The sequence below is a fragment of the Mesoplodon mirus genome (assembly GCF_964341445.2).
Source record: "Mesoplodon mirus genome assembly, chromosome: 3".
NCBI classification, from domain to species: Eukaryota; Metazoa; Chordata; class Mammalia; order Artiodactyla; family Ziphiidae; genus Mesoplodon; species Mesoplodon mirus.
In genome coordinates this window covers 154,449,129-154,474,841 of record NC_138978.1, presented here as the reverse complement: position 1 = coordinate 154,474,841, position 25,713 = coordinate 154,449,129, and the positions used below count along the sequence as shown (strand labels likewise).

Below are 25,713 nucleotides of genomic sequence, written 5' to 3'. Positions count from 1 at the left end.
CTGGTCATCCAAAAGCTCTGATGGAATGTACAATGAGATTAATGTTGTTTTCATGCCTGCTGACACAATGTCCATTCTGCTGCCCATGGATCAAGGAGTAATTTTGACTTTCAAGTCTTACTATTTAAGTAATAAATTTCATTAGGCTATAGCTGCCATAGATAGTGATTCTTCCAACTGCTCTGGGTAAAGTCAGTTGAAAACCTTCTGGAAAGGATCCAACATTCTAGATTCTATGAAGAACATTCATAATTCATGGGAAGAGGTCACAATATCAACATTAACAGGAGTTTAGAAGAAGTTGATTCCAACACTCATATATGACTTGGAGCGGTTCAAGACTTCAGTGGAGGAAGTAATGACAAATATAGTCAAAATGCCAAGAGAACTAGAATTAGAAGTGGAGCCTGAAGATATGACTGAATTGCTGCAATCTCATGATAAAACTTGAATAGATGAGGAGTTGCTTCTTATGGATGAGCAAAGAAAGTGATTTCTTGAGATGAAATCTACTCCTGGTGAAGATGCTGTGAAGATTGTTGAAATGACAACAAAGCATTTAGAATATTACATACACTTGGATGATAAAGCAGCATCAGGGTTTGAGAGGACCAACCCCAATTCTGAAAGCAGTTTTACTGTGGGTAAATGCTATCCCATTCCATTGCACACTACAGAGAAATCGTTCATAAAAAGGAAGAGTCAATTGATGCAGCAAACCACATTGTCATCTTATTTTAGGAAATTGCCACAATCTTCCCAACCTTCAGCAACTACCACCCTGATTAGTCAGCAGCTATCAACACTGAGGCAAGACCCACCACCAGCAAAAAATTATGACTCACTACAGGCTCAGATGATGGTTAGAAATAAAGTATTTTGAATTAAAATATGTGCACTCTTTTTTTAGACATAATGCTATTGCATAATTAATGGACCACAGTATAGTATAAATGTAACTTTTATACACACTGGGAAATCAAAAAATTGGTGTGACTTGCTTTATTGCATTATTCCCTTTACTGTGGTGGCCTGGAACTGAGCCCACAATATCTCCAAGGTATGCCTGTAAATTATATGCATAGGCTTGGTGGGAAATGGGGGGAAGTTCATTGTTGTCTGGTGCTGGGAAGCGTAGAGTAGAGTAGAGTAGAAGGAAGAGTTAGCAGCCAAATCCTTAGTGTCAAAATCTTCTATAAAGTAAAATATATTCTGAAACATAACCACAATTTGGAGTCTAGAACAAGAATTCACCTTTGGATGGGCCAACTCTAGCTTCTGGGCATATGTCTTCTAATTCATTAAATAGTGCCGCCCTTAGTATATGAGAACAATATAAAGCTAAACCACTGCCATCAGAATTGGCTGCATTTTTTTTCCAGTAGGGAAAGTGTTTCTGCAATGAACTGTCCATGCTCTCTCTCTCCTTGTTCTCATTATGTAAATCACATCATGTATGAGCTGGTTGGCTCTGCCTAGAGCTGTGGTCCATGGCTACTAAAAAGCCCTGTAACTGGTCTGGGAATTGAGTCATCTTTGGTTTTATCAGCATCATGCCTTGACTGATCTATTCAGTCATTGCATCCCAGGAGCTTATTGAAATAACTTAAGTTTTCAAAAAATGGAATACAACTAATTAGATGTGACTCAACTTATATTCTAAAAATATTCCTAAACAACTATATACACGCATATACTCATGCACACAGAGACACAAATCGTACAAATTCGCTACCTTTCAGAACAAGGAAGTTGTAATTAGCAGTTTAAGAACCACTTTGAAGAATCTCTATAATGCCATAGAGTAATGAGTCATTTCAATTGTAAAACCCACTGTGGAACTATGTCTGCCACAGATCCTTCAGTGGACAGTCAAAAGAAGTAGGCAGAGCTTCGAGTGTCAAGACTAAGAGTGTGGAACAAACAAGGAGCTACCGTATAGCACAGGGAACACTGCTCAATGTTATGTGGCAGCCTGGATGAGAGGGGAGTCTGGGAGAGAATGGATACATGTATATGTATGGCTGAGTCACTTTGCTGTGCACCTGAAACTATCACAACATTGTTAATCGACTATACTCCAATATAAAATTAAAAGTTTGAAAAAAAAAGACTGTGTGGAAGGGTTTCAAAGAGGGGACTAAGATTGGGGGATTACAACTGCAGAAGATTCAAGTTGGCTCACTCTTGAGAGTCTTTGTAAGAAGGTACACCCAGCATACTCCATCACATCCATCGTAGGGTGATGCTCCCAAAGCCTTCATCACCTCCCAGACTGGAAACCACATTGACAGCAATTCTTGTTATACTGAGCCATGCAAAGATGGAAGATGCTTAGAAATTGCTTGTGGGTGTTCGTACTGTGGTTATTTGACTGGAGAAGCATTCCCTTCTTAAAAACCAGCTGTCGTAGGCTTTTCTTGGCTCCAGGTGAAGAGGTGACTTCCCTCTTTGATTCAGTGTTCATAATTGGGCTCTCTGTTAGCAGAGGTGGTGAGAAAACAATGCTAATGAGGTCAGGGGTTCAGTGCCCACGTGGGTCTGTTATCTTTCTTTTGTTCTCTGGCCAAAAGTCTATATCCTTTAACTGTGCCCAGCTACTATGATGAGAATAGAGATGACAATTGGGAGACAGTAAGGGAATGTGGATGAGTATAATCCTATTCTTCCTACAGTGGAAAACAACTCCAAGTTCATGTCCTTTTGCAGCAGAGTCATCTTCAGGGTTGAAGCACTGCCCATTAAGAAACAGTAAGGAAAATGAAAGGTATAGGTCCACAGTGGTGGTAAGGAGGCTGAAGCTACAGGATCAGTGCTCACAGCTAGAGCATCGCTTGGTCATTTATGCTAATAAGAAGATAGCAGTTGCACAGATGATTATTATTCACAGCCAATTTTCAATTTCTTACTAGCCAAAGTTTCAACATTTCTAGGCATCTGTGTAAGGAGTAAAGTGAATTGGTTTGAGATTTTTTTTTTTCTCAGCCACTATCTATTGAAGATTCTAATGAACAATGAAATGCCCACAGTTACCCAGAAATAGAAGGCCTGGGTATTCCCACAAGTAGGGCTCAGCCCTGGAGTGACTTAGACCTGGCTTTTTAAATCACAATTCATAATTCCTCATGCTATGCACTGTTTTCTCAGAATTACTATATCTTCTGTAATGTTATGTAGCAACATAAATCAAAGTAGGCACTGACCAAGCATGATGGAAAAACTATGGGCTTCTAAGTTGATCTTATCACTCAGTTATGTGTGTGTGTGTGTGTGTGTGTGCACGTGCGCATACTTGGGGAAGCTACTTAACTGCTTTGAGCCTCAATTTCCTTGCTTGTAAAATGGGGATATTGATGTTTATCTCATAGGGCTGTTGGAAGAATCAGATGATAGAATGAGGAGAAGTCTGGAAAGTCTAACGTGGTACCTGGCCTATTGTAAGTATTTTCCCAAATGACTAAATTTCTTATTATTGACATTGCATATATTTATTTTAATCACCTGACAAACTTCCCCCACTTTATTGCAAAACCAAATGTATAGAGCATCTATTACTAATACCTCATTAGCAGATGCTGTCGATTGCCTTCCCTTACTCCTCAGCCCGCCAGAATTCACGAGCAGCTGCAATAGGCAGGTGACATCTTCCCACCTCAAGGACCTAGGTCTTTCCTCTTCTTTGCCTAAGGGCATTCAAAGGCACTTACACAACCTAGAAGCATAAGAGTTTATGCTCCAAGGGCAACTTCAGCCCCAACCAAATGAAAGATGCCTATAGGTGGAGCAATTCTGAGACATACTCCACATGGTTTCTCAGAAGATTCTCAGTGTGATTGAGCTGAAGCCACCCACCATGGAAACCCACTCAATAATGCAACTTTTTTTTTACTTTTCTCCCTTCTCTGTCTCACTTTCCCCCTTTCTTCACTTATGATTCTTGGACTCACTTTGCAAATAAATTCCTAGTCCCTAATTTCTTATCCCAGGGTTTGTTTTGGGGGAACCCAAACTAAGACATCTACCTCATAGGGTTTTAAAAAATTTTTATGCAGTAAAATTGACTTTATTTTTGGTGTGTAGTTCTATGAGTCTTGATGCATATCCAGAACCAGGATACAGAACAGTTTCCTCCCCCTAAAAATTCCCTTTGTAGTCAAACTATCCTCCAACTCTTAACCCATGGCAACTGTTCCTATAAGATTTCCTTTTTCAGAATGTCATAGAGTGTGTACCCTTTTGAGACTGTCTCCTTTCTTCAACATAATGTCTTTGACATTCATCCATGTTGGTTGTGTATACTAATTCATTCCTTTTCATGGCCAAGCAGCATTCCATTGCACAGATGTGACACAGTTTGCCAATTCATTTGTTGAAGGACATTTGTATTGTTTCTAGTTTTCAAAGATTATGAATAATCCTGCTCTAAATATTCACATAAGTTTTCATTTCTCTAAGATAAATACCTAGAAGTGGATTTGCAGGATCATATGGTAAGTGTATGTTTAACTTTATAAGAAACTGCCAAAATTTTCCAGAGTGGCTGTACAATCTTGCACTCGCATCAGCAATGTGTAGGAGTTCCAGTTGCTCCACATCTTTGATAGCACTTGGTATTGTCATGATTTTATATTATTTTAGCCATTCTAATAGGAATGTAATGGTATTTTTTTTGTAGTTCTAATTTGCATTTCCCTAATGGCTAATGATGGTAAACATTTTTTCATGTGCTTAATTAGCATTATATTTTTTCTTTGTAGAAGTGTCTGTCAAATCTTTTGCTCAGCTACTTAATTGGGTGATTTATTTTCTTACTGTTGAGTTTTGAGTGTTCTTTATATATTCTGGATATAAGTCCTTTATTAGACATGTGATTTGCAAATATTTTCTCCCACTCTGTAGCTTGTCTTTTCCTTTCTCTTAATCATAGGGCTTTAATAAGGACTAATGTGTTTATACACTAAGTTCTTTAAAAACTAAATAGACATGCTGTTTTTCTGTCAGTTGGGGGAAGGCAATATGGAGAAAAGTTTGATTTGGGACTCAGGCAAACCTGAGTTTGAATCCTGGTTCAGTCACCCACAAACTGCTTTGCCATGGACTATTCTGTTAGTTTTCTCATCTGTAAATTATAGACCGTAGTACTTACCGCACAGTGCTTCTGTGAGGGTTAAATGAGATAATATGCATGAAGGACTTAGCCTAGTGACAGGATGTTGTAAGTGTTCAATAAATGTAAAGATTATATTCTTATTATACAATATTCTCATTTGCAAGCCTTTGCATAATCTGCTCCCTCTGCTTAGGTTGTCCTTCTGTATGTCTTATCCCTCTCTCCCTTATTTTCTACTTGCCTAAGATGATTCCAATTTAGGGGGCTTTGCTGGACATCACCAGTTTGGGCCAGATGCCCCTTCTTGGGGCTCCATAGTACCCTTTAATCACCTTGCATCACTCTGTATTTTAAGCATCATAAGCTGTGGGCAACTCGGGGCAGGGCTAATGTCTTTATCATCTAAAATTATTCCAGGTTGCGTTTGATGAATGAATGAATGAATAAATAAATGAATGAATTCATCTCATGAATTGTCGGGGATTCCAATTAGACATCCCTCTGAATATTGCCGAATTCAGTCCCTTTAAGGCAGCCTTAAACATCCCAACTGGATGTCTGTGACTTACACCAGGACCCGGCTTGCAATCAGCCAAACAGTCACTGCATCTTTGACAAGCTGGATGCCGAATGGAGAAAGTTGAATGCTTTGCATCTATTTACTTTTACCACATGCCATAAAAATTAAAAATACATTGTACCACAAGTGCAGTATTTAGTGTCTCACTTTAATTACATTCAAGTGTGTTGCTAAATAGTCTTGAGAAAACCTTAATGACCAGCTGTTCTACCCTTTTCCCATATGTCAGAAATGGTTTCTGAAATCACATTCCAGTACAGTAGGGTTGTATAATTAGACAGTGTATAGTTAACACTTCAAGATTTTCCGCTTAAACTGTGGACCCTTTACACTAACATATTGTGTGATTCTGTTGGTTTGGCGCAATGTAATTAAATGACATGCCAAATAGCAACGGAGATATGCAAACTCCATCAGACTTGTTATCACTGCATCATTATTTGCTCATATCTTTTTCATCGTCAGGATGGCATGCTTTTGTGTGTGTGCTATGCAATATTCAGCATGTTTGGCTGACAAATAAACTTAGTAAAAAGGGCTGTAAACTTTTAATATTCCCTTCATAATGCCATTTATCTCACTAGAATTAGATGTGAGGGTGGCTTTTGCAACCTTTTGAACAAAGAGCTATCACTCAAATACACAGCAACCATTTAAGGAAACAAAACAAAACTAAACTAAAATTCCCCAAGGTTCTAATAGAAGCCAATATTTTACACTGCTTCTGGTGGGGAAATGGGGATTTGAGCTATCCCCAAACTGGATTTGGGAGATAAAAGAAGTTGAATTTGACAATTGATTATTGTGAAAATAAATCATTAGTTACTTGCCATTGCTTGACTCTGAGCTTAATGAGTTGTTTTGAAACCATAGTAATGTCTTATTTGCTTAAATTTGGTTAATTCTTTGATGTTTGAGTATAGACAAGAGACTGAAACAGAAGTATAAAATAAGGAAATGGGAAAATTCTATGAACTAATAATATTCTTTGGCTCTTCCTTTCCTTCTCCCACAAAGAAAATGTCCTTGACGTTGTCCCAAATTTCAAGTCAAAACATAACTCTGATTTCTGATTGAGAATTGCCCAGATAAATATATTAAGACCAAGTCACAGGTGTAGCTTTCTCGAGTCCTAAACAGCAAATTCATTTTTGAAAAAGCTAAGAGAGAGCTTCACTGTTCTAAGACTGATTTACACCATTTTTTTCTTCTAAGCTTGAATTTCCAATGACTTATTTAGATGTAAGCACTGACAGCTGTAATCATGTTTTAAATCTTGCTTTGTATCCTTAGTTATAACGTTGTTCAATTAATATTCAGAATAATGGAAGAGATGTGCCGTTTTGAAAAAGACTTGAATACAGTCCAATGCTTTGGGAAACTGACTCTCGAGAGGATTAGTCAGCATTTAAAACTTGCATTAACAAAAATCTGATCTTCCACCATGCGGCATGCATAATACTTTTCGTTTTTAAACATTTTAGCTTAATACTATGGCATCCTTTGTCCTGATTTTTTTTAATGATTTTAAAATTGAGCTCCTTCAGATCAATTTTGCCTTGACCCTTGTGCATAATTGGACACTTGCAATTGAAAAATATAAGGATGCTCTTTTGCATGGTGCACTAAACTGTATTTCCATTATTAAAGATAAGGGCAATAGTGGACTACAACTTAGTACTTAACATTTCAGGTTTTTCCCCTCAATTTATATCCAAAAAGTTTTCAATCTTTCTTCAAAGCTCAGTTATCCAAACCCAGTCCTTGAGAGAAAAAGAGCTAAAAATGATGTTTTAATAATGAAAAATGATCAATGGGAATAGGATCTTTTGCTGTAAATGGTAAAACAATTGATGATTAGTGATCTTATTTGTTTTTAAATAAGTGTAAATCACACTGAGTTATTTACATGTAAACAAGGATTTGGGTTCTAAAGCTGAAATAAAATGACATGATGGAAAATGAACTGGGAAACAGTGGACTGAGGGCTCTGTGTGGCTCATAGCTAAATGGGAATGAAATCAATTTTAGAAACAGGGAAGAAAGGTGACTGTGAAAGCAGAATAGAAAAAACTTGCTGTTTTATCCTAGTAAAGTAATCGGCTGTTTTATGACCAGAAATAAAGTCAAATGAGCACATACTTCTGTGGGTTTTGTCTCTCCTTAGACCAGTGGCTTGCTCTCTGGCCCAGGACCCGTTGTTTTTCCTCTGCTGAGACCACAATGCTGACCCTGGTGCTAAATGTGGCCTGGAAGGATTTTATTCTTCCCTTTGCATGTTTTTAGAAAAACCTCTTGGCTTCTGTGATAAAGCAGTGGACACTGCAGAGCAGATTCTTATTGCTGCTGAGCCTTACTAGGAGTTTGTAACAGGCACAGCAAATGGTCAATAAATGCTCATTGGAAGAATCTCTTTAAAAGCCCTAATTAAGTGCCTGCCTGCCTGCCAGGGTTGTGCAAGTTTCCACTCAGAACTTTGCTCACCTGGCCCTCCTTCTCAGCAGAGGGGTCCCTGCTTTGGCAGCCTCTTTGAGTCCCATGACTCCTCTGAGATGGAGAGTGAAGGACATACAGAGAGTGATGGAGACCCTCGGAAAGGTGGGGGGCAGCTGCCCGCTGAAGGAGCTAAAGGTGCTGCATGCAGAGGGGAAATGGGGAGCCATCGGCTTCTGACTCGGGGGCTATGCACAGGCAGGATAGATAGTCAAGAGAACAAAAGTATTTATTTAAGACACCACTGGACAGTGGAGTGTTTGCATCATACCTACAGCTAAGGGCATGTTATGTTAATGAGGGTGTTAAAAACATAAAGGTTGAAAGACAGGGAAACCTGTGCCTGACAGAAGCATTGGCGGCGAATGTATTTTTATCCACAAACTGCCTATATTTGTGGAGGTGAGTGGGCTTGAATGTAGAGAGAGCAAGGACCACAGCTTCTGTCTTTCTAACAAGAAAGAGTCTTGTGTTTAAAAAGTCTCTTTCTCAGAGTACTGAAGAGGTTTTTTTTTTTTTTTTTTGGTTGGTTTTCTTGTTTTCCTTGCTTTGTAACATTTTTCTCCATGCGTGGCTATCAGTGAGATAGGCAACAGGGCTGAGCCCTGGGCCCAAGTGGGTACCCTGCCCTCTCCTAGAGCAAGTGGGGGGATAAGGGCCTGCTCCCTGGATGCATTTCCCTAGGATCCTGGCATTTGGGGAATTTGTTTAACTTCCTGGGGAAAGATTCCAACACCCCTGTTTTAGGAGCAAATTATGAACATTTTGACAGGCTCAAGGCCCAGTCTGCTCTTAGCCCAGTATAACCTTTCTAAAACTCAAATAAGATTAGGACAGTTCCTTGATTCAAAATGTAAACAAATGGGGGCTTCCCTGGTGGCGCAGTGGTTGAGAGTCCGCCTGCCGATGCAGGGGTCACGAGTTCGTGCCCCGATCCGGGAGGATCCCACGTGCCGCGGAGCGGCTGGGCCCGTGAGCCATGGCTGCTGAGCCTGCGCGTCCGGAGCCTGTGCTCCGCAACGGGAGAGGTCACAACAGTGAGAGGCCCGCGTACCGCAAATAATAATAAAAAAAAATGTAAACAAATGGTTTCCCCTGGCCTATTAAAAGAAATCTCAAAACTTTAGCATTATCAACCGTGCCTTCACTCTCTGACCCCAGACCACCCCCAGGCCGTGTTTTTTCCTTTTCATCCATCATCTCCAGACACCTTGGACTCAAGTCAGAGTAGCCTAGACATCATTCCTTAAACAGAAGTGCTTTTCCTTTCCCTGTGTCCTTGCTCAAAGAACACTCCCTCCTTTGCCCTTTGCCTGCATGGAGAGCTCCTACTTATCCTTCAGTGCCCAAGTCAAATGCCTCTTCATCTCTATGGCTTTTCCTGAACTCCCCTGGTGCTCTCTCCTCCTTCCACATCCTCCACCCTGTTCCCACTCAAGGAGAACTATTCACCCCTATAGCTGTGATCCCCCTACTATAGCAACTATCACTCACACTATAGGTATTTTTATTGTTGTTTCTCCCACAAAATTGTGTATTATGCAAGAGTTGGAATACTAGCTCCAAAGCTGTTATTTCATAAATATTTGTTGAAGTGAATTTGCCCTTTAATAAACACTAAGAGGATTTCAAGATCTTAGAACTGAAAGAACATCAAAGAGTTTATATTCAAAAGTTTGTTTGTTTTCCTTGTCTATCAAATATAAAAATGTATAAATTAAGAGCTTAGACCTATTCTTTAAATTTAAGAACTTTCTTCCAGGGGATATATATATGTTTTTCTATTCCAGACCATAAGATGTAGTGATACATCTAATAATTACAAAAATATCTATTTTTTTTTCTGATCTTAGAAAAACTTAAAATATAAGTAGATTTATTTCTTGGTTTAAACTGTGTATCTAGTAAAACTCCCTACCTCCAGCGAGAATGGCACTTAAGTATAGATCTCTGAAAAGTGTCTGATCAGATTCAATGTAAGCCTACAAAGACTGCATTGAAGGAATGCTAAAAATATAGTTTTCTGTACTGTGATGTAGATGGGAAAAGCAGCATTACTCCATTTCATATCTATGGCAGTGCCTGTCATACACCCTCCAAAGTCACAACATTTTCTAGACAAGCAGATCTTAAGGCTATTGCCCATAAGAATCATCTAGAACGGGAGGTAGAAAACTATAGCCCACAGGCTAAATCCAGCATGCTGCCTGTTTTTGTAATAATAAAGTTCTACTGGAACACAGCCACGCCCTTGTATTCTCAAATTGTCTATAGCTGCTTCCAGGCTGCAATGGCAGGGGTGAAGAGTTGCAACTATATGATCCACAAGACTGAAAATTTTACTATTTGGTTCTTTGCAGAAATTGTTTGCTGACTTTTGACCTAGAAGTTTCATTTTTGTTTCATTTTTTAAGATAAAACAGATGCCCATGTCCTACCTTAGATAGATTAGTAATTGGAAGAGTAAAACCTGGTCATTTGTGTATATAAGAAGCTCCACATGTGATTCTGAGTACAGGCTCTTAATTTTTATTTTTCAAGAAGTTATCCATAAATCGTGCCAAGCAAATTCTCATAGTACAAGGAATGTCCCTCTAAGGCAAGCACCATATTTTACTTACCTTTGCATCCATAATGCCTAACACTGCTCTAAACATAATTAGATGCAAATAATGCTTTTGTCAAGTGAATGAGTGAGTCGGCAAGGTGAGGAATCTTAGATTGCAGATGTAACTAGACCCTCTAAAAATCACAGTACATGGCAACTACCTTCTCAGGCCCTGGACATGTGCCCTGTTAGTTTCCAGTGAGATTTCTTTCTTCTAACTTCAACCTTACCTAGAAAAACACAAATGCTACTGATTCTCTGTGGATCTGAAAATTTTTTAAAATTTCCAAGAGTGTCAAATGAGGCATGCCTTGGTCTGCATTAGGATGGTCATCTCCTCACTGCTTGGGACATGCAGGAAAAAAAAATTAATCTCATCATGAGAAATGGTGCAGATGGTATATTTGGCATCGCCAGCCTGCGTCGATCAGAGATGCATTTATTTACATGACTTTGTTTGCATGGTGACTATTTATCTGGGCCCTTGCTCACATTTAACCTTTCGAAGGGCCGGCAGAGAGTGAGCCATTTTGCCCTTGGGATTGGATGGAGCAAGCTCCCATAGGGATGATGTTTGTATTTCTTCCTACCTGCAAAACACTCATTTCTTACAACCCCAGGAAACATTTGGTTATGTTATCTCTTGGGTCCAGGAGGAGTGTGGAGTGTGCCAAGTTTAAGGGCCATTGCCAAATACCATGGTTTGCATTATGTAGACAGCATGCCAGTGAAACTGGCGTTACTAGTTGTAGATTTGAGCTCTCGCCTCACAGGCAAAGGATCCCTTAGTCATTTCCAACTGGGATCATGCCCTTTGCTTTGGTTATGAGATATCTTTGTGTGTGTGCACAAACCATGGCCTGCAGGCACAACTAATGGACCACTGTGACTGACTTCTTCTAGGCTGGGACAGTGAGCCCCCAGAGTGGCACCAAAGTGGTCTCAGACCCCATGGGTGATTTAGAGATGCTGAGAAACAGCATGGTGCCTTAGAAAGGGCCTTGGGGAGCCTGGTCCTGGGTCTGTAAAATGGACAAGTCACTTACTTTCTCTGAGCTTTGGTTTCCTCATCTTTTGACAGGAATAATTAGAGTTGTTGTTATGACAACTGAGCTAATCCATATAAAGCATTTGGTGCAGTAACTGGCACCAAAGAAGCTCTCAATAAAAGTTTTTATTATTAATATTATTATTATCATTATTATTGATATATATATCTTACTTAAGGCACAAGGTGGTTGTGAAGATGAAATAACTCATATTGAAGTGCTCTGTGAATCTGCAGAACGCAGCATATGTGAGGAATGCTTGTTTCAGTGGGAAGGAAGGGTAATTGCATAGAGAGGTTCTGTCAAAATGTGTTTCAACATGATTCTCTGACCAAGAGTCCCCAATATTTTTGAAATAAGAAGCTACTGAGTCAGACAGAGAAAGACAAATACTGTATGACATCACTTATATGTGGAATCTAAAAAACACAACAAACTAGTGAATAAAACAAAAAAAGAAGCTAACTCACAGATAGAGAGAACAAACTAGTGATTACCAGAGGAGAGAAGGAAGCGGGGAGGGACTATAGGGGTAGGGGCAAAAAAAGGGTTGTTATGGAATTATATGAAATCTATGTGAAACTTTTGAAAATTGTGAAGAATTAGAGAAGTTAAAGAATCTTTCATTCAAAAAAATTATAAAAACACAAGGTAATAATATAAAGTAATTGGTTTGTAATCATAAAAATAATAAAAAAATTAAAAAGTGGAGAATTTAATTTTAAAGCAAAAAAAAGAAGGAGAAGCTACTATTCATTTTTCCAAACCCTTGAGAGACCAATGGCCTATTGGTAAGCAGTCATTCTGATGAGCTGATTCCAGTGAGGAGGTAGCAGCTGTGCTGGTGGGACTCTTTCTGAGCAGAATCAAGGTTGGGCCTGGATGCTGCCTAGACTGCACTTCTTGCTGTGCACTGAGTCAGTCACTGAGGGAATGCAAGAGGATTTCTACCAGAGAAGGCAGCAAGCATGTGAGCCATCTACCTGGGGGAGTGATGGGACAGAGAAGCAATTTCCTGGTGTGTTTGAAATGTGTTACCTCAGTTGGCCTGGGAGCCTAATGGTTTCATTCAACAGGCATTTATTGCTTTCCTACTTACTTAGACTAGTGCACAAGGGGTACACTTTGAGCAGGCTGGGTGAAGTGATCTTCCTCCTGGCCATAACTTGAAAAGATGGAAGGAATCAAGGCTGTCCTTGAAAATAATGGGAAGGTGTGGATATATTCAAGTCCATTATTCTTTATAAATACATCTCAGTGTTGCTTCATGAGGAAGATTATTGCACAGTGGTCTCTATCAGGTTTTCATAAGGAATCAAATGTAATCGGAAGAAATCACAGATGCTCAAGATGACAGCTACTAGTCATGACAATGGCATCTCAAACTCTGGTGTCACATGCCTCACAGGTGGGATACACAATGGGTGCCCTGCAAGGCCTTGTTCATAGGGCTCTGAAACATCTACCTGGTCAATCAATTCAGTAAGAAAGGTCATTCAACAATAATTAGTTTGTTCCCACACCTCACCTGCTGAACAAAGTTCTAGGCGCATAATAGGTATTCAATAAAACCTTAAGACTAATTTAATGATAATATATAATATTTGTTAAACACTTGAGAGATGTCAGGTCTTTTTATAACTGCTTTATATGTGTTGATTAATATTATCTTCACAATAGCTTAATGAGATAGCATTATTATCACCATTTTCAGAGGTGAAGAAATAATAGCCTTTTGTTCAGGGTCATAGAGTTAGAAGTGGTGGAGCTGAATTCCACCCAGGCTGAAGGATTCAGATCCCATTAAACCACGTGCAGGCACTAGACTCACTTTAAAAGTAATGTGTGGCTTCCTTTGCTGTGCAAAAGCTTTTAAGTTTCATTAGGTCCCATTTGTTTATTTTTGTTTTTATTTCCATTTCTCTAGGAGGTGGGTCAAAAAGGATCTTGCTGTGATTTATGTTATAGAGTGTTCTGCCTATGTTTTCCTCTAAGAGTTTGATTGTGTCTGGCCTTACATTTAGGTCTTTGATCCATTTTGAGTTTATTTTTGTGTATGGTGTTAGGGAGTGTTCTAATTTCATTCTTTTACATGTAGCTGTCCAGTTTTCCCAGCACCACTTATTGAAGAGGCTATCTTTTCTCCATTGTATATTCTTGCCTCTGTTGTCAAAGATAAGGTGATCATATGTGTGTGGGTTTATCTCTGGGATTTCTATCCTGTTCCATTGATCTATATTTCTGTTTTTGTGCCAGTACCATACTGTCTTGATTACTGTAGCTTTGTAGTATAGTCTGAAGTCCGGGAGCCTGATTCCTCCAGCTCTGTTTTTCTTTCTCAAGATTGCTTTGGCTCTTCAGGGTCTTTTGTGTTTCCATACAAATTATAAAATTTTTTGCTCTAGTTCTGTGAAAAATGCAATTGGTAATTTGATAGGGATTGCATTGAATCTGTAGATTGCTTTGGGTACATAGTCATTTTCACAGTGTTGATTCTTCCAATCCAAACAAGATGAAAAGACAACCCTCAGAATGAGAGAAAATAATCCTGAAAAGGATTAGTCTCCAAAATATACAAGCAGCTCATGCAGCTCAATATCACAAAAACAAACAACCCAATCCAAAAATGGGCAGAAGACCTAAATAGACACTTCTCCAAAGTAGACATACAGATTGCCAACAAACACATGAAAAGATGCTCAACATCACTAATCATTAGAGAAATGCAAATCAAAACCACAATGAGGTATCACCTCACACCAGTCAGAATGGCCATCATGAAAAACTCTACAAACAAACAATAAATACTGGAGACGGTGTGGAGAAAAGGGAACCCTCTTGCACTGTTCGAGGGAATGTAAATTGATACAGCCACTATGGAGAACAGTATGGAGGTTCCTTTAAAAACTAAAAATAGAATTACCATATGACCCAGAAATCCCACTACTAGACATATACCCTGAGAAAACCATAATTCAAAAATATACATGTACCACAATGTTCATTGTAGCACTATTTAAAATAGCCAGGACATGGAAGCAACCTAAATGTCCATCAACAGACAAATGGATAAAGAAGATGTGGCTCATATATACAATGGAATATTACTCAGCCATAAAAGGCAAGGAAATTCTTATTTGTAATGAGGTGGATGGACCTAGAGTTTGTCATACAGAGTGAAGTAAGTCAGAAAGAGAAAAACAAATACCAGATGCTAATGCACATATATGGAATCTAAAAAAAACGGTACTGATGAACCTAGTGACAGGACAGAAATAAAGACACAGATGTAGAGAACGGACTTGAGGTCATGGGGGGGAAGGCGAAGCTGGGACAAAGTGAGAGAGTAGCACTGACATATATACACTACCAAATGTAAAATGGATGGCTTGTGGGAAGTTGCTGCATAGCACAGGGAGATCAGCTTGATGGTTTGTGATGACCTAGAAGGGGTGGGATAGGGAGGGTAGGAAGGAGGCTCCAGAGGGAGGGGATATGGGGATATATGTAAATATATAGCTGATTCACTTTGTTGTACAGCAGAAACTAACACATCATTGTAAAGCAATTATACTCCAATAAAGATATTAAAAAAATAAAAGTAATGAGTGGCTTTAAAAAGAAAGAAAACATTGAATTCGGGGAATGTCCACTTAAGGTGTTTCTTTAACTGATTGCCTTTTAATTCTTGGCTCAACATTTGGCTCAACACTTGGCATCAACCATTTTTGTATGGATGTAATTTTAGTAAAAATTATGCAAAGCAAGTAGATTATATCATGTAGAGCAAGCACTTGGTGATTAGTCTGAGGACATGGAAGGAAGGAAAGGAGGAAAGGAGGAAGGAAAGGAGGGAGGAAAGAATGAAATAAAGGAAGGAAGGAGAGAGAGGGAAGGAGGGCAAGAAGGAGGGAGAGAAGAGAAGGGGGAGGAAAGGAAGAAAGAAGGAAAGATATGAGACTAATTTGATGATGGAGATAGAAACTGTTGAGTGTGTATGTGTGTGTTTGTATAGAAGCAGTAAGAAGAAGAATGAAAGCATCTTTCCATTATAAGTTCTCATATTTCTTCATGCTTCCTGCTCCTTTACAGTGTGCACTTTTCAGAGAAAGGTCTAGTAGTGACCCAACACATTCTAACTACCGTATCCTGAGCATAAGTTTATATCCCCCAATGCGGGGGAGAAGAAGGTCCACAGAATTACAGTGAAAGAGGACTGATGACAGTGTTGGTTCTGTGAGCAACCCCATTCAAGACACCAAAGGAAAAGCCCCAACAGGCAGTTCCCTTTAGCCTGGAAGAAGGAGTGAAAGACAGCCAGACTCTCATCATCCAATCACATCTCAGGGGTTCAGATTTTCTCAGCTCCCTGGAGGCTTCTGCCCTCGCAGACAGGAGGATTGTAGAAGATGGGGAGTTTGCAGGCATCCAGTGGCACTGCCTGTAACCACACCAGGCACTGCCACTCTGCAGTCATCACACCAAGATGGAGAACTCCTCCTAAACCCAAGCCTATTACAGCTCTACCTGCGAGGCAGCCCACACAGAGGGTGGCAAGGCTGCCACCATGCCTTCCAGAAGAGGCTGGTGGCCAATATGTTACACAGAGCTGAGAGGCCAAGGAGCAGTGGTTGTAGTGAACCAGGTAGCCAGCTCTTGGTTAGCACTTTGCAGAGGGATCAGATGGCCTCCAACATTGAGAACCATTGCAGGAAAGATGAAAGGGGAAACTTCAGCCCGGGAGAAAGAAGCATGGCACACTCTGGCCCCCAGAGAAGAGAGAGAAAATGGCAGGCACCCAAGGACAGATCTTGTCTCATGAAGAGGTTTTTAGCTGTTCCAATGGAGAGGGAAGTGTGCCTTGTGGGTAGAAGGAGCCTATCTAGCCTATTCTGAAATTCCCAGGCAGTGTCAGGTGCCAAGGTTGTAGAGTTAGACTCGACACAGCAAAAGAATTCTCCTAAAGTGCTTTGAAACACAAAAGAAATTGTTTTCAACCTACTGAGTGGCAGAAGGAGTAGTGGTGGATGATATAACTTGCTAATTCTTTTTCATAGTGAATTTATGCCACTGGGTAATTGACTTAAAGAAATGGACATCTGTTGTGGGGTTTTGTCCATTTAAACTTTATAATGTTTTGGGGGGATGCTATAGACAGAATTGTGTCCCCTCAGAGTCATATGTTGAAGGCATAATCCCCAATGTGCCTATAATTGGAATAAGGAAGTAATTAAGGTTAAGTCCGGTCATAAAGGTGGATGGAGCCCTGATCCATCCAAGAGGATTAGTGTCCTAATAAGAAGCAATACCAGAGAGCTCATTCTCTTTCTCTCTTCCCCATGTGAGAACACAGCATGAAGGCAGCCATCTACAAGCCAGGAGAGCACTCTCAGCAGGAACGGGAACCTTGATTTTCGACTACCCTGTCTCCAAAACTCTGAGAAAATAAACTCCTGTTGTTTAAGTCACACAGTCTATGGTATTTTGTTATGGCAGCCCCAGTAGATGAAGACAGGGATGGGGGTGTGGGGGCATGAGATGCTTTAAGTATCTGCAAGCTCGATTTCCTGTAATATGCTCAGATGAGACTGTAAAGCCAGAGGCTGTTTGTAAAACTTTGGCTTTCTGTATGGTGCTGAGGAGTTAACCCCAAATAATCCATCTGAGTCCCAGGGTTTGTATTTGTGGGGAGGGGGGCACAGCATTTATCTTGAAAAGTCTGTAAGCTTTTTTAAAGATGAAAAATGTTATATGGAAAATAGCACTATAAAAGCAGAGTGTGAAAAAAATATGAGAGGGAGAACTCAAGAACAAAAATATAATGCTTATATTGGCCTACAGGGAGTAGAACACTTAGACTAACTTTAGTACTGAGTATTTCCTTTAAAAAAAATCATGGGGCTTCCCTGGTGGTGCAGTGGTTGAGAGTCCGCCTGCCGATGCAGGGGCTATGGGTTCGTGCCCCGGTCCGGGAGGATCCCATATGCTGCGGAGCGGCTGGGCCCGTGAGCCATGGCTGCTGAGCCTGCGCATCCGGAGCCTGTGCTCCTCAATGGGAGAGGCCACAACAGTGAGAGGCCCGCGTACCGCAAAAAAAAAAAAAAAAAAATCATGTCTCCTAAAACCAACTCCAAATGGAGTCATATAAACCCAAACAGTAGAATCAGGGGAATTTTCCAGTAAGGGAGAACATTTTGATAATATTAGTAATTTAGTTTTGTTGTAAGGAAATTAATTCAGTGATTTGTTCAGAATAGTTACAAAAATGTACAGTCTCAGAGATTAGTGAGGAATCCAATTCCTGCTGGAGACAGCAATTCTCTGGTCTCCTAGAGGAGATAAATTATAATATTTTATTGTGTCACAGTGGGGGAAAGGAAGGGGAAGTTCTCTGGCTTCTGTCCCTTTGTCCTGGAAGAATTACAGACTTACATGGAACATATCTCCTGCTTTCTTGCCTTATTATTATTGTTTCCTTTTTTTCCTTGTTCATATTTGTTTGAATTTTTTACCATTTTTATTGTGATATAACTGACATATAATGTGTAAGTTTAAGGTGTACATTTGTGATGATTTGATTTGATATATGTGTATATTTCAAAATGATTATATCAATAAGGTTAGTTAACACATCCATCATCTCACACAGTTACCTTGTGTGTGTGTGTGTGTGTGTGTGTGTGTGTGTAGAACTTTAAAGATTGACTCTTAGAAACTTTCAAGTATACAATACAGTACTGTTTTGTCAACTTTCTGTACATTAGATCCCCAGAAATCATTCATTTCAAAACTGGAAATTTGTATCCTTTGACCACCTTCATCCATCCCATCCCACCTCCCTCAATCCCTGCCAACCACCAATCTCTGTTTTTATGAGTTTGGTTTTTTTAAAGACTCTACATATAAGTGAGCTCATATAGTATTTATGAGCATAATACCCACAATTTTCATCCAAGTTGTTGCAAATGGCATGATTTCCTTCTTTTTTATGGCTGAATAATATTCCATTATATATATCTGTATCTATCTGTCTATCTATCTATATTACATTTTTTTCCCATTCATCCATTGACAGACACTTATGTTGCTTCCATACCTTGGCTATTGTGAATAACACTGCTTTGAACATGGAATATAGATATCTCTTCAAGATAGTGATTTCATTTCCTTTGGACATGTACCTGAAAGTGGAATTTCTGGATCGTATGATAGTTCTATTTTTAATTTTTTTAGGAAACTTTGTACTCTCTCATACTGCACCAGTTTACACTCCCACCAACAGTGCACAGGGGATCCCTTTCATCCACATCCTTGCCAATACTTGTTATCTCTTGTCTTTTTGATGATAGCCATTCTAACAGGTGTGAGGTGATATCTCACTGTGGATTTGATTTGCATTTCCCTGATGATTAATGATGTTGAGCACCTTTCCATGTACCTGTTAGCCATTTGTATATCTTCTTTGGGAAAATGCCTATTCAGGTCCTTTGACTATAATTAATTGGGTTATTTGGGGTTTTAGTTTTGGTTTGGGGTTTATTTTGCTATTCAGTTGTATGAACTTCTACTATATTTTGGATATTAACCCCTTATCAGATATATGGTTTGCAAATATTTCTCCCATTCTGTAGGTTGCCTTTTCATATTATTAATTATTTCTTTTGCTGTGCAGAGGCTTTTTATCTTGATATAGTCCCACTTGTTTATTTTTGCTTTTGTTGCTTGTGCTTTAGGTGTCAAACCCAAGAAAATTATTGTCAAGACCAATGTCAAAGAGCTTACCTCCATGTTTTCTTCTAGGACTTCTGTAGTTTCAGATATTACATTTAAGTCTTAATCCATTTCAAGTTAATTTGTGTGAGTAACGTAAGGTAGGGATGTAGTTTCATTATTGAAGAGACTATCTTATCCTCTGTGTATTCTTAGCTCCCTTGACAAATACTGGTTGACATAAATGCATGAGTTTATTTTTGGGTTCTCAATTCTGTTCCACTGGTCTGTGTGTCTGCTTTTAATGCCAGTACCATACTGTTTTGATTACTATAGCCTTGTAATATAGTTTGAAACCTGTAAGTGTGCATCCTGCTTTTGTTCTTCTTTCTCAAGATCGCTTTGGTTATTCAGGGTCTCTCATGTGGTTCCACACAAATTTCAGGATTTCTTTTTCCATTTTTAAAATGTCATTAAAATCTTGGTAGGGATTGCATTAAATCTGTAGATTGCTTTCAATAGTATGGACATTTTAACAATATTAATTCTTCCAGTCCATGAACATAGAATATCTTTTTATTTGTTTGTGTCTTCAATATCTTACATCAATGTTTTATACTTTTCAGTATACAGATCTTTCACCTCTTTGGTTAAGTTTATTCCTAAGTACTTTTATTCTTTTTGATGCTATTAAATGGGATTGTTTTCTTTATTTCTTTTTCAGATAGTTTGTTGTTAGTATATAGAAATGCAACCAATTTTTGCATATTGATTAAGAAAAGAAATGAGAGTTGCTGACAGGCAAATATGGAACATTCAAAGAGAAGCAGAAAAACTAAAACTATCTCTGAAAGATGCTTCTAAGAAGAACCAGAAGGATATCTGTGTAGTTCTGGCCAAAGAGGAGATCAGATCAAGGAAGGCTGTGAGCAAGCTTTATTCATCTAAAGCTCACATGAATTCTGTGCTCACAGAGATGAAGAACCAGCTTGTGGTCTTATGAGAGGCTGGTTCCTGTAGAAGAGCCCAGAAGTGATGAAGGCTATTCAGAGTCTTGTGAAGATTACATAAATCCAGTTCAAATAAATAGATTATAGAATGCAGATAAAATAAATAGATTAATAAATGCAGGCATTGTCCAAAGAGATGAAGAAGGCTGGGAACATGGAAAGATGTTAGAGAACACTTTTGAAAGCATAGATGATCAAGAAGAAATGGAAAAAGCAGCAGAAATGGAAATTGACAAAATTCTGTTTGAAATTACAGCAGGGACCTTGGACAAAGCACCTAGTAAAGTGACCAATGCTGTTATGGAACCTGAATCTCCAGGAGTGATGGCCACCTCAGAAAGTGAAGGAGAGGAAGAGTCCCTGGAGGCCATGCATCCCAGCTGGCCATGCTTTGTGGCTAGGGGCCACCCTGCTGGGCCTCAGGCTTTTCTCATGGCCCACTTGCTGTGTGTACATACACTCCTCTGATGCAGCTACTATTTTATGTATCTCTTGCACTACACCTCTGTGATGAGACATTGCATTCTGGAGAAGATTCTCTCCTAATATCTCTTCACTCTCTGCAGAAGTTTTGTGATCTCAGCCAGACTGTTCTTATGAGAAGTGGTGTAATAAATGCATCATTTTTAGGAGTATAAACAGAAGTATCTTTTTAGGGGGGAAGCAAAGAAATCTGTCTTCTCACAAAACACTTTTGAGAATAGAGTTGATTGCCTGAATGTTGAGGACTCTATATTTTTTTGTATGTAAAACACTATATAAATAGATTTTAATAAATTTCTGCTTTAACACTTAGAAAAAAAATTAAAGTTTTCTAGGTATAAGATCATGTCATCTGCAAACAGAGAAAATTTTACTTCCTCCTTTCATCTTGGTTCCACTGGGTTTGGATGGTTTGTCAGATTCTGAGTGGGATGGAAGGGGGATGTGTTTAACCTACTGGACTCCAACATGAAACTGAAGTCCATGGCTTGATTAGCTATTTCTTACCATTCATCTCCTGGCTGCAATATCAAGCAAGGGATTTGAGTTCCAGGTTGAAGCAGAGGATGGCAGGAACTTCTGTAAACTTACCTGCAGACCACAGATTAGCTGTTATACACATTGGCAATTGCCTTGAACCCCTCAGCCCCCCAGAAGGGATGGTCCAGATGCAAAATTGAATGACTATGAAGGTAAAAGTTATAGGGAAAATGAACTGAGTCAATGGGAAGCTTCCTTTGGGTCATTCCATGGTCTGACTGCCCACTCCTTTTCTCCTTCCCAATGAATCAGGATGCACCCAATAAGCTGTACACATTTACTGAGGTATCATGTCAGGCACAGTATGAGGTGCTAGCAATACTAAGTGAATTAGATGGTCTTTCTTAGTGCAGCTGAGATAAATAGATGATGGTTATCACTATCATGGTACTTGCTACATTATATTTACATGCTTGTCTCTGTGTTCACTCTCTGTGTGCTCCTTTGGAGCAGAGAGTCAATGTAATCTAACTTTGTGTTCCCAATGCTTACCACAGTGCTTAAAAATAGTTTCTGGATAAATAAATACATTTTTTGGATAAAGTAATAAGGGAAAGACTATAACAAGTTTATATATTATTACAGGGAGACAAATAGACTTGAAAACAAATATGCCCATTAAAGGTGCTGTGATTAAAGTCCACAAAGGAGTGTGAGAAAGAAAAGTAATTAGTTCTAAGAAGTAGGTGGTGACACAAAGAAGATTTAAAAAGTAGGTGATTTTTGAGATAATTTTAAAAAGATAAATAAATGTTGGTTTGCTAGACAGGGATAGTGGGGAGGATATTAGAAGCATTGCAGGTAGAAAAAAAAAAGTTGAGCAAAGGTATGGATCATGGTGATGTAGAATAGCATTGTGAATGACAGAGATGGGAGGTGTGAGATGTTTCCTGTGATGAGAACATAAGCTGTGGGCAGAAGTTTGTTGAGAGAGTTTCTAGAGAAGAGAATATATATGCCAATTAAGGGGTTTGAACTTTATCTCAAGGGCAGTGGAAGTCTGTTAGAGGGTTTTAAGCACAAAAGAGATTTAAATAAAACTACTTTTTGTGTTGTTGTTAAGGAAGATCTCAGCTGATGATTGTATTCAGGAATTTTTCACGAGGTCAAGATCAGAGTAGACAGTGTTTTAAGGAGAGGGAACAACTGCAAGAATGTTGGAAAGCTAGAGATCAGAAAAAGCATGGTTCATGAAAAAAAATGTTCAGAGCAGAGCGACAATAACAGGAGTTCCAAAGAGAAACGATTAGAGTCAAGCTGCAGCAGGGGGCACAGGAGGGAGAAGTGACACCAGAGAACTTAAAAAGAAAAGACAGAGTATAGGCATTAACTGGATATGTGGGCGAGTGCGGGGGTCAGGTGACTCCCAGTTCAGCCTGGATGACTGGGTGGACAGTTATGCCACTCCTGACAGTAAAAGAGGTGGTAGAAGGAGCAGATTTGGGGAGGGGAATCTGATTGGTGAAGTTTTGTGTATATTGTTTGGAAATGTGTGTGGAACACCAGGTTGAGATGGTTCAGTAAGCAGAATGCAGTTTAGGAATGAGGTTTGATATAGAAATGACAACACTGGCCTCAGCAACATAGAGACCAGTAGAAGTTCAGGGAGTAAAAGAGATTACCTGGGAGAAATCTCATTCAATGTATTGTGAAATAAAAACAGTACAAAAAATAAAATCTTGGGATAGAGGTAGCATGTCAACATTAAGTAACAGGCAGGGGAAGAAGAGCCAGAGAAGGAACTGCTGGGGTTCTACATTTTTGACCAGGCAGGAAAAAGATAAAGAAGTAAGGAACTAGAGAGATGCAAAGACAAAGTGAAGAATTAAATTTAAAATTTACAAATCAACAAAGAAGGAGAGGTGGAAAGTCCAGCAGAGGTAAACACTGTATCTGAAGAGAAGTGATGGAATTGGATGAAGAAGAGTTGAAGGGGTTGAGCTCATACTGAAGGGCAGATGGTGCATCCCATGAACCTGGAGGAAAGGGGGCAAATTGTCGACTGGGCAAGGAAGACTCCAGAATTAGTTATAGATTCAAGGATGGGAATTCCCACCTGTTAACCTTGGTTTTCTCAGTAAAGTAAGAGGCAAATTCATTTGCTGAAAGAGGAGGGTTGATGGTGGCAAAGGAGTAAGAAAATGGATAAAGGGGTGGAATAGCAAATCTGGGAGTTGGGAGAAGGCTTGACCAGGTATAAGCATAATAGAGAAATGGAAGGATTTCATGGAATCCCACGTCCCTCCTAATTTCTTGAGGGAAATTTGTTTCTGACTGTCAGAAAAAGAATAAAAATTTCCTAAGGACATGCAATCAGCTAAATAAATTATGAAACAGAGATCATATTCTATTTTAATGAAGTATGAAAACCCACAGTTTTTATATCAAAATAAAAGCCAAACAACTAAGCATTAGGATATATTGGGACTGGAATCACTAGTGTCCAAATGTCAAAGATGAGGGAAAGAATAGCATAGCCCATGGATAAAAATCAATGTATTGTGCCCCCCTAATTAACAAACAAATAATAAAATACTCCAAGCCCAAGTGTAGATTGTACTGCTATGCTTGTAGCAAGATAGGTTCGCAGACCATAAATTTGAGGTGACATGAATTTAAACAGTTGTGAGAATGCTTAGCAGCTCAGCCATTAGAACAGTGTCAGATGGTAGATGGCCACTCTGACCCAAAGCAGAGGGTTTTTGTGTCCTGTGTATCAGAAGGACAGAGCAGAGGGTCCTTCCCTGGAGAAACATCTGAGTCCTAAATGGAAGGCCAGTGTCCAATTAAGAAGAACATTGGATCAAAAGCTCCAACCTCCTTTTCCCAGTAAAACAGACAATGTTCTGGCCAGCCTAATCAAGAGAAAAGATAGAAATTAAACATCAATCATCAATTTAAAATCTTCTAGTAACCTCGTTATAAAAATGTACTACCTTGATATGATTTAAAATCTCTCGCCACTTAAGTGTCCATCAACAGATGAATGGATAAAGAAGATGTGGCCCATATATACAATGGAATATTACTCAGCCATAAAAAGAAACGAAATTGAGTTATTTGTAGTGAGGTGGATGGACCTAGAGTCTGTCATACAGAGTGAAGTAAGTCAGAAAGAGAAAAACAAATACTGTATGCTAACACATATATATATGGAATCTAAGAAAAAAAAAAAGACTCATGAAGAACCTAGGGGTAAGACGGGAATAAAGACACAGACCTACTAGAGAATGGACTTGAGGATATGGGGAGGGGGAAGGGTAAGCTGTGACAAAGTGAGAGAGTGGCATGGACATATATACACTACCAAACGTAAAATAGCTAGTGGGAAGCAGCCGCATAGCACAGGGAGATCAGCTGGGTGGTTTGTGACCACCTAGAGGGGTGGGATAGGGAGGGTGGGAGGGAGGGAGACGCAAGAGGGAGGAGATATGGGAACATATGTATATGTATAGCTGATTCACTTTGTTATAAAGCAGAAACTAACACACCATTGTAAAGCAATTATACTCCAATAAAGATGTAAAAAAAAATAAATTAATTAATTAAATAAAATTTCTCTCTGAAACCAACAGCCAATACTTACAATACTTAAAAGTAAAATAGCAGAAACATTCTTATTAAAGGTAAGACTAAGATAAGGATGACATCATAATTATTCATTTTATGCTATTCTGAAGTTATAGCCAATGGAAAAGGGCAGAAAAGAGAAATAAGAAAAATAATTATTGGAGAAGAAAGAAAAATTATTATTTACAGACTATATGTCTATCTAGAAAATTCATGAGAATAAATTTGAAAATTATTTGAACTAGTTAGAAGGTTTAAAAAGATGATCAGTTACAAAATTAATATAGAAAAATTTACTAGATTCCAGAAATTATCAATTAAAAAGCACAATGAAAAAAGTTCTGCCCAGCAGAGTAACAAAAACTACAAAAAGTTATAATATCTAGGAAAAAATTTAATAAAAGCTCTGTTAGAGCTACATGAAAAACAACTGGAAAATTTTACTGAGGGACATTAAAAACAACTTTAAAAAGTTGATGCTGCTGCTGTTTTCCTGAATGGTGAGATAGAAGAGTATAAATATATTGATTGTCCTCAAACAGACATATTTATACACAAAT

At 38.9% G+C, this 25,713-nt stretch overlaps 1 protein-coding gene across 15 annotated transcripts in view; it reads left to right on the top strand.

The window, feature by feature from the left end:
* The window catches only part of LOC309801325 (uncharacterized protein), a 153,739-nt gene extending 131,826 nt beyond the window's left edge, over window positions 1–21,913 (top strand). For 8 of the 15 annotated variants that reach the window (XM_082616057.1, XM_082616051.1, XM_082616053.1 and 5 more), the window contains 2 exons: window positions 3,369–3,437; window positions 20,817–21,913. In XM_082616057.1, coding sequence (XP_082472183.1) covers window positions 3,369–3,437; window positions 20,817–21,028 — 281 coding nt within the window. In that variant the 3' untranslated portion in view covers window positions 21,029–21,913. Of the gene's footprint in view, window positions 1–3,368; window positions 3,779–4,455; window positions 4,491–17,186; window positions 17,552–20,274 lie in introns of those variants that run through there. The other 7 variants (XR_014293568.1, XM_082616062.1, XM_082616052.1 and 4 more) reach the window with 4 other exon arrangements.
* Window positions 21,914–25,713: the final 3,800 nt, after the last annotated feature.